This window comes from Symphodus melops, assembly GCF_947650265.1.
Source record: "Symphodus melops genome assembly, chromosome: 15".
Taxonomy (NCBI): domain Eukaryota; kingdom Metazoa; phylum Chordata; class Actinopteri; order Labriformes; family Labridae; genus Symphodus; species Symphodus melops.
In genome coordinates this window covers 25,601,720-25,611,014 of record NC_136705.1, presented here as the reverse complement: position 1 = coordinate 25,611,014, position 9,295 = coordinate 25,601,720, and the positions used below count along the sequence as shown (strand labels likewise).

At 40.1% G+C, this 9,295-nt stretch overlaps 1 protein-coding gene across 1 annotated transcript in view; it reads left to right on the top strand.

The window, feature by feature from the left end:
• Positions 1 to 9,295, top strand: part of zswim8 (zinc finger, SWIM-type containing 8) — a gene marked incomplete at its 5' end in the record, with an annotated part of 28,523 nt that overhangs the window by 2,700 nt on the left and 16,528 nt on the right. The window contains 9 exons of the mRNA XM_079362347.1: positions 964 to 1,071; positions 1,147 to 1,228; positions 1,332 to 1,452; positions 1,546 to 1,747; positions 1,870 to 2,045; positions 2,438 to 3,746; positions 3,855 to 3,986; positions 4,095 to 4,274; positions 4,473 to 4,656. Of these exons, the coding sequence (XP_079218473.1) occupies positions 964 to 1,071; positions 1,147 to 1,228; positions 1,332 to 1,452; positions 1,546 to 1,747; positions 1,870 to 2,045; positions 2,438 to 3,746; positions 3,855 to 3,986; positions 4,095 to 4,274; positions 4,473 to 4,656 (2,494 nt within the window). The remainder of the gene's footprint in view (positions 1 to 963; positions 1,072 to 1,146; positions 1,229 to 1,331; positions 1,453 to 1,545; positions 1,748 to 1,869; positions 2,046 to 2,437; positions 3,747 to 3,854; positions 3,987 to 4,094; positions 4,275 to 4,472; positions 4,657 to 9,295) is intronic.

The window sequence follows — 9,295 nt, the reverse complement described above, 5'->3', positions numbered from 1 at the left end:
TTATGTTATTATTTTAGAGTTATTATGTTATTATTTTAGAGTCATTATGTTATTATTTTAGATTTATTATGTTATTGTTTTAGATTTATTATGTTATTATTTTAGAGTTATTATGTTATTATTTTAGATTTATTATATTATTAGTTTAGATTTATTATGTTATTATTTTAGAGTTATTATGTTATTATTTTAGAGTTATTATGTTATTATTTTAGAGTCATTATGTTATTATTTTAGAGTTATTATGTTATTATTTTAGAGTCATTATGTTATTATTTTAGAGTCATTATGTTATTATTTTAGAGTTATTATGTTATTATTTTAGAGTTATGTTATTAAATTAGAGTTATGTTATTATTTTAGAGTTATGTTATTAAATTAGAGTTATGTTATTATTTTAGAGTTATGTTATTAAATTAGAGTTATGTTATTATTTTAGAGTTATTATGTTGACTGTCATGGCTCCCAGTCCACTTCTCCTCTAAAGGTTCATTTTGTAGTTTTCAGGTCACTTGAAGTAAGAACCCTACCTCACCCTCAGTCCACACAAACACTGGGGTGTTATTCAGTTTACACCTGTTCGCTCTTTGTTGTGTCATCACAGTGTCACACTGCCATCTTCTGATCTGGCATGAATACTACACTATATTGTTTTTGTAGATCAGAGTGTGCGACTGTTGTCATCAAATGTTGAAGGTCTAACACCAAACTTCAGTTTTCAGACCCGGGTTTCCAGCGGATCGTTTTCCATGTGGCCTGAAACTTAAACTATACTGTGTGTGTGTGTGTGTGTGTGTGTGTGTGTGTGTGTGTGTGTGTGTGTGTGTGTGTGTGTGTGTGTGTGTGTGTGTGTGTGTGTGTGTGTGTGTGTGTGTGTGTGTGTGTGTGTGTGTGTGTGTGTGTGTGTGTGTGTGTGTGTGTGTGTGTGTGTGTGTGTGTGTGTGTGTGTGTGTGTGTGTGTAGGCGTCAGCGGTGTGTCTCCGGGCTCCGGTCTCTGAGTCTCTGTCTCGACTGCAGAGGGACCAGCTGCAGAAGTTTGCTCAGTATCTGATCAGTGAGCTTCCTCAGCAGGTACCTTGTTCAGGTGAACAATAAATACATCTGTGTAATAAACAACAGTGTGTGTCATAGATTGTGTTTGTGTAGATTCTGCCCACAGCGCAGCGTCTGCTGGACGAGCTGCTATCCTCGCAATCCACCGCCATCAACACCGTGTGTGGAGCTCCAGGTAAAACAGCTGATACAGAGTGTGTGTTACGCCACAGCTTCGTCCATCTAAAGGTGTGTGTGTGTGTGTGTCTGTGTGTCTGTGTGTCTGTGTGTGTGTGTAGACCCTACTGCTGGCCCCTCAGCGTCTGATCAGAGCACCTGGTACCTGGACGAGTCAACCCTCAGCGACAACATCAAAAAGACCCTGCACAAGTTCTGTGGGCCCTCACCTGTCGTCTTCAGGTACACGCTGTGAACCAACACCAGGCTCTGTAACACGTTCATGATAAATAATGTGTGTGTGTGTGTGTGTGTGTGTGTTTTTTCTCGCTGCAGTGACGTAAACTCCATGTACCTGTCTTCCACCGAGCCGCCTGCTGCAGCTGAGTGGGCGTGTCTTCTTCGACCTCTGAGGGGACGAGAGCCTGAAGGAATCTGGAACCTTCTGTCCATCGTTAGAGAGATGTTCAAGAGACGAGACAGCAACGCCGCCCCGCTGCTCGAGATCCTCACCGAGCAGTGCCTCACCTACGAACAGGTATGAGGATCAGTGACATCACGCCGCTTCTCAGTGAAAATGTAAAAGTCAAAGCAGCTTTTCATGTCTAACCTGGAGTAACGAAGAGCGTCTTACCTAACACACTCGTGTGTTCTCTTCAGATCATCAGCTGGTGGTACAGCGTCCGGACGTCAGCGTCCCACAGCAGTGCCAGTGGACACACCGGGCGCAGTAACGGCCAATCGGAGGTGGCGGCTCACGCGTGTGCGAGCATGTGTGACGAGATGGTGGTGCTGTGGAGGCTGGCGGTACTGGATCCCACCATGAGTCCTTGCAGGTCAGACACAGGCGCCCTTGTTGCCTATAAGGTTAGGGTATGCTAGGTTTTCTGCAGCTGCTTGCTGCTACTGTGATGACGCTTTGCTGCATAACAAGCCTCCACATCAGTCTCACCTGTTGTGACCCAAATGAAAAGTTGTTTCCATACAGGCACGCTTTACACGTGTTCCAGGGTTAGGTCAGCTTTACATAGGTTTCTATTCAGTAGGGCTGAATGCATTCAGCGTTGATGAACACAGAATAGCACAGGTCATAATCATAAACCAGAACGCGACCCCAAGATAATGTTTCAGTGAAAAGTTGAATGATTATTGATGATTGACATGTCAGCATGAATCATGCAGCACTACATGAGAGTACACGTCACCTGGGTGTCTCCGTCTCTCGCAGGCGGCTGGAGCTGGCGGGGCAGCTGAAGCAGTGGCACCTGAAGGTCATCGAGATCGTAAAGCGAGGGCAGCACAGGAAGTCCCTGGACAAACTGTTCCAGGGGTTCAAACCCGCCGTGGAGTCCTGTTACTTTAACTGGGAGGCGGCCTACCCGCTGGAGGGCATAACTTACTGCAGCGCTGATAGGAAGAGCGCCACCTTTTGCTGGTCCAGAGCAGTGCAGCTGCAGAGAGGAGCCAGAGCTACGGCAGGAGGTGGCGGGGACACGTCAGATGGCGGGGGAGGGGCCAGAGGAGAGGGAGGGGCTGATTTCAAAGGAAGAGGAGGTGGCCACTCCTTCCAGCAGGAGGTGGCTGTGCGGCCCAAGGAAACCATCCTGACCAAGAGGAAGGGTCTGTCCGTCTGCGGAGGGGGGGGCATGCTGGTCCGGCTGGGTGGCAGTGTGTCTCTGTCTCTGGAGGACGGAGGAGGGAAGTGCGTGTACAAAGGGCCCGGCTCCTCCTCAGGGGGGAAGCTGAAGATGACTCAGGGAGGAGGGAAGGGGGGGTCAGTGGGAGGAACAGGAGGAGGAGTGGGGGTAGGTGGGGGGAAACACGCCAGCGCCAAGCGGAGGACAAGCAGCGAGGACAGTTCTCTGGAGCCCGACCTTGCTGAGCTCAGCCTGGACGATGGCTGCAGTCTGGCTCTGGGTGCCGAGGCAAGCAACACCTTTGAGTTCCTGCCCCCGCCTCCCGAGATGCTGCCGTCCCCCAGCCCGCTGCTCCGTGACTCACGCAAATACAGCGGGGGGAGCAAAACGTTTGAAGCAAAGCGTGCGAGCCTTGTGTCGGCTGCACCTCCTTCTGCAGAGCCTCTGCCCTCCCAACTCCCCCTGACAGAGACGGTGCTGGTAGTTATGGATTCTTCCGAGAAGGAGGCGGAGTTACAGGCTGAGCTGCAGGCTGAGATGGTCCAGAATAGGGAAGAAGTAGTAGATTCTGCTGCAGGTAATGAGTCCTCTACCTCCACAGCAAGATCTGCTTCAACCAAAACCCCTTCCAAGCCCCTGCAGGGCTGCAGGGAGGCAGAAGGAGGACCCGCAGAAGGAGGACGACCTGCCGGAGGACCTGCAGGAGGAGAAGGAGCTGCTGCTGCAGGAGGAGCTGCAGCAGGAGGAGGAGGAGCTGTGGGTGAAGATGACTATCAGGCGTACTACCTGAGTGCTGCCTCAGAAGAAGGAGCAGACAGACAGCTGGCTGAAAACCACCAGGAGGAAGAGCCCGACATCTTCGCAGGAATTAAACCGCTAGAGCAGGAAGGACGCATGGAGGTAATGGAGGAGGAGGAGTGTGGATGGTATTCACAGCTTACAGGGTTAGATGTAGGACCATTCAAAATACCCTCCAGTATAAAACCACTTCCTTTATTGTGTGTGTAGGTTCTGTTTGCGTGTGCTGAGGCACTCCATGCTCATGGTTACAGTAATGAGGCGTGTCGGCTGGCTGTGGATCTGGCCAGAGATCTATTAGCAAACCCTCCTGACCTGAAGGTCGAGCAGCCGCAGACAAAGGTACAGGCGCACCTTTTCTTAAATGTAATGATTCTATAATAGCATCACCTGACCTTGATATTTTATCATTCAGTCATGACATCGGAGTAACACTGTGTTTGCATTCAGGGGAAGAAAAGCAAAGTGTCGACAAGCCGCCAGACTCAGGTTGCCACCAACACGCTGACTAAAGCCGCCTTCCTGCTGACCGTCCTCAGTGAGAGACTGGAGCTCCACAACCTGGCCTTCAGCACCGGCATGTTCTCACTGGAGCTGCAGAGACCGCCGGCCTCCACCAAGGCCCTGGAGGTGTGACTCTGCTTCATATAAATATAGATTTTACTTTGTAGTCCATGTCATATTGTCTTGTTACTAACATTGTGTGTTTGATGTCCTGCTGCTGTAACGCCACAATTTCCCAGCTTGAGATCAATAAAGTACATCCATCTATCCATCCATAAGCAGGAGCACTCTGACCCCCCCTCTCTCTCTGTACCTGTACTACAGGTGAAGCTGGCCTATCAGGAGTCAGAGGTGGTGTCTCTGCTGAAGAAGATCCCTCTGGGGTTGGTGGAGATGTCCGCAATCCGAGAGCGAGCAGAGCAGCTCAGAGACGGAAACTTCTGTGATTACAGACCTGTGCTGCCTCTTATGTTAGCAAGTTTCATCTTTGACGTGCTCTGCACCCCAGGTAAGCACCAAGTCTCTGCCGTACACCTGCACAGGTGCAGTTCAGGATTTTAAGTACACGTAAACTTTAGCATGATGGCTCCATGTTTGGCGCGTCGGCTGTGCACCTCAGAAACAAGCTGGAGTTGGCACATGAACGGGGGGCAACATAGATTCAGAGGTCATGTGACCACAGTGTGAACACAGACAGAATGACGACAGACAAACTGAGAAACCAATTCTGGAACAAAACCACACGTGCACATGGATATCTGCCCAGGTGAACTTGTAGCGTTAGTGGTAAGAAGTTCCAATCTTAATGTCCCCAAATATTTTTTAAATATGTTTGATATTTAGGACCTAAAATCTTGATGACTCATAAACGCTTCTGGCAGAAGTTGCGCATGATAACAATATAGTCACAATATTCTATTACCTCAAATTCTGTCTGCAAAAATAAACCCACGTGCTCGGTGTCCTCCTGCCAGTCCGTACACGCCGGCTTTCCTTTTCTTTGTTTAGGTTTCGGTTCACAGAACGGCAGTGCAGCACTTAAATCTACGTTTGTATCAACTTTCCTTTATCCTACAACAACTTCCACTTCCTGCTCTGTCACCAGCCGCCATCCCGTCTGTTCGAGTTTTTAAAATCTGATAACAGTTGTCAATGCTCCGTCCCGATTTCACTTGTTCAGTGTGAGCCGACGTTCCACCCAGACTTTAATATATATATATATCATAACAATGTGAGCTAACGTTCTACCCAGACTTTAATATATATATATATCATAACAATGTGAGCTAACGTTCCACCCAGACTTTAATATATATATATATCATAACAATGTGAGCTAACGTTCTACCCAGACTTTAATATATATATATATCATAACAATGTGAGCTAACGTTCCACCCAGACTTTAATATATATATATATCATAACAATGTGAGCTAACGTTCTACCCAGACTTTAATATATATATATCATAACAATGTGAGCTAACGTTCTATCCAGACTTTAATATATATATCATAACAATGTGAGCTAACGTTCCACCCAGACTTTAATATATATATCATAACAATGTGAGCTAACGTTCTATCCAGACTTTAATATATATATCATAACAATGTGAGCTAACGTTCTACCCAGACTTTAATATATATATATATATCATAACAATGTGAGCTAACGTTCCACCCAGACTTTAATATATATATATATCATAACAATGTGAGCTAACGTTCTATCCAGACTTTAATATATATATCATAACAATGTGAGCTAACGTTCTACCCAGACTTTAATATATATATATCATAACAATGTGAGCTAACGTTCTACCCAGACTTTAATATATATATCATAACAATGTGAGCTAACGTTCTACCCAGACTTTAATATATATATCATAACAATGTGAGCTAACGTTCCACCCAGACTTTAATATATATATATATATCATAACAATGTGAGCTAACGTTCCACCCAGACTTTAATATATATATATATATCATAACAATGTGAGCTAACGTTCCACCCAGACTTTAATATATATATATATCATAACAATGTGAGCTAACGTTCTATCCAGACTTTAATATATATATATATATCATAACAATGTGAGCTAACGTTCCACCCAGACTTTAATATATATATCATAACAATGTGAGCTAACGTTCTACCCAGACTTTAATATATATATATCATAACAATGTGAGCTAACGTTCTATCCAGACTTTAATATATATATCATAACAATGTGAGCTAACGTTCTACCCAGACTTTAATATATATATATCATAACAATGTGAGCTAACGTTCTACCCAGACTTTAATATATATATATATATCATAACAATGTGAGCTAACGTTCTACCCAGACTTTAATATATATATATATATATATCATAACAATGTGAGCTAACGTTCTATCCAGACTTTAATATATATATATCATAACAATGTGAGCTAACGTTCTACCCAGACTTTAATATATATATATCATAACAATGTGAGCTAACGTTCCACCCAGACTTGAATATATATATATATATCATAACAATGTGAGCTAACGTTCTACCCAGACTTGAATATATATATATATATCATAACAATGTGAGCTAACGTTCCACCCAGACTTTAATATATATATCATAACAATGTGAGCTAACGTTCTACCCAGACTTTAATATATATATATCATAACAATGTGAGCTAACGTTCTACCCAGACTTGAATATATATATATATATATATCATAACAATGTGAGCTAACGTTCTACCCAGACTTGAATATATATATATCATAACAATGTGAGCTAACGTTCTACCCAGACTTTAATATATATATATATATCATAACAATGTGAGCTAACGTTCTATCCAGACTTTAATATATATATATATATCATAACAATGTGAGCTAACGTTCTATCCAGACTTTAATATATATATATCATAACAATGTGAGCTAACGTTCTACCCAGACTTTAATATATATATATCATAACAATGTGAGCTAACGTTCCACCCAGACTTGAATATATATATATCATAACAATGTGAGCTAACGTTCTACCCAGACTTGAATATATATATATATATATCATAACAATGTGAGCTAACGTTCCACCCAGACTTTAATATATATATATATATATCATAACAATGTGAGCTAACGTTCTACCCAGACTTGAATATATATATATATATCATAACAATGTGAGCTAACGTTCTACCCAGACTTGAATATATATATATATATCATAACAATGTGAGCTAACGTTCTATCCAGACTTTAATATATATATATATATATATCATAACAATGTGAGCTAACGTTCTACCCAGACTTTAATATATATATATATATATATATATATATATATATATATCATAACAATGTGAGCTAACGTTCTACCCAGACTTTAATATATATATCATAACAATGTGAGCTAACGTTCTACCCAGACTTTAATATATATATATCATAACAATGTGAGCTAACGTTCTACCCAGACTTTAATATATATATATATCATAACAATGTGAGCTAACGTTCCACCCAGACTTTAATATATATATATATATATATATCATAACAATGTGAGCTAACGCTCTATCCAGACTTTAATATATATATATCATAACAATGTGAGCTAACGTTCTACCCAGACTTTAATATATATATATCATAACAATGTGAGCTAACGTTCTACCCAGACTTTAATATATATATATCATAACAATGTGAGCTAACGTTCTATCCAGACTTTAATATATATATATATATCATAACAATGTGAGCTAACGTTCTACCCAGACTTTAATATATATATATATCATAACAATGTGAGCTAACGTTCTACCCAGACTTTAATATATATATATCATAACAATGTGAGCTAACGTTCTATCCAGACTTTAATATATATATATATATCATAACAATGTGAGCTAACGTTCTACCCAGACTTTAATATATATATATCATAACAATGTGAGCTAACGTTCTACCCAGACTTTAATATATATATATCATAACAATGTGAGCTAACGTTCTATCCAGACTTTAATATATATATATATATCATAACAATGTGAGCTAACGTTCTACCCAGACTTTAATATATATATATATCATAACAATGTGAGCTAACGTTCTACCCAGACTTTAATATATATATATCATAACAATGTGAGCTAACGTTCTACCCAGACTTTGATATATATATATATCATAACAATGTGAGCTAACGTTCTACCCAGACTTTAATATATATATATATATCATAACAATGTGAGCTAACGTTCCACCCAGACTTTGATATATATATATATCATAACAATGTGAGCTAACGTTCCACCCAGACTTTGATATATATATATATCATAACAATGTGAGCTAACGTTCTACCCAGACTTTAATATATATATATATATCATAACAATGTGAGCTAACGTTCCACCCAGACTTTGATATATATATATATATCATAACAATGTGAGCTAACGTTCTATCCAGACTTTAATATATATATCATAACAATGTGAGCTAACGTTCTATCCAGACTTTAATATATATATATATATATCATAACAATGTGAGCTAACGTTCCACCCAGACTTTAATATATATATATATATATATATCATAACAATGTGAGCTAACGTTCCACCCAGACTTTGATATATATATATATCATAACAATGTGAGCTAACGTTCTATCCAGACTTTAATATATATATATATATCATAACAATGTGAGCTAACATTCCACCCAGACTTTAATATATATATCATAACAATGTGAGCTAACGTTCTACCCAGACTTTAATATATATATATATCATAACAATGTGAGGTAACGTTCTACCCAGACTTGAATATATATATATCATAACAATGTGAGCTAACGTTCTACCCAGACTTTAATATATATATATATATATCATAACAATGTGAGCTAACGTTCTACCCAGACTTTAATATATATATATATATATATATATCATAACAATGTGAGCTAACGTTCTATCCAGACTTTAATATATATATATATCATAACAATGTGAGCTAACGTTCTATCCAGACTTTAATATATATATATATATCATAACAATGTGAGCTAACGTTCTATCCAGACTTTAATATA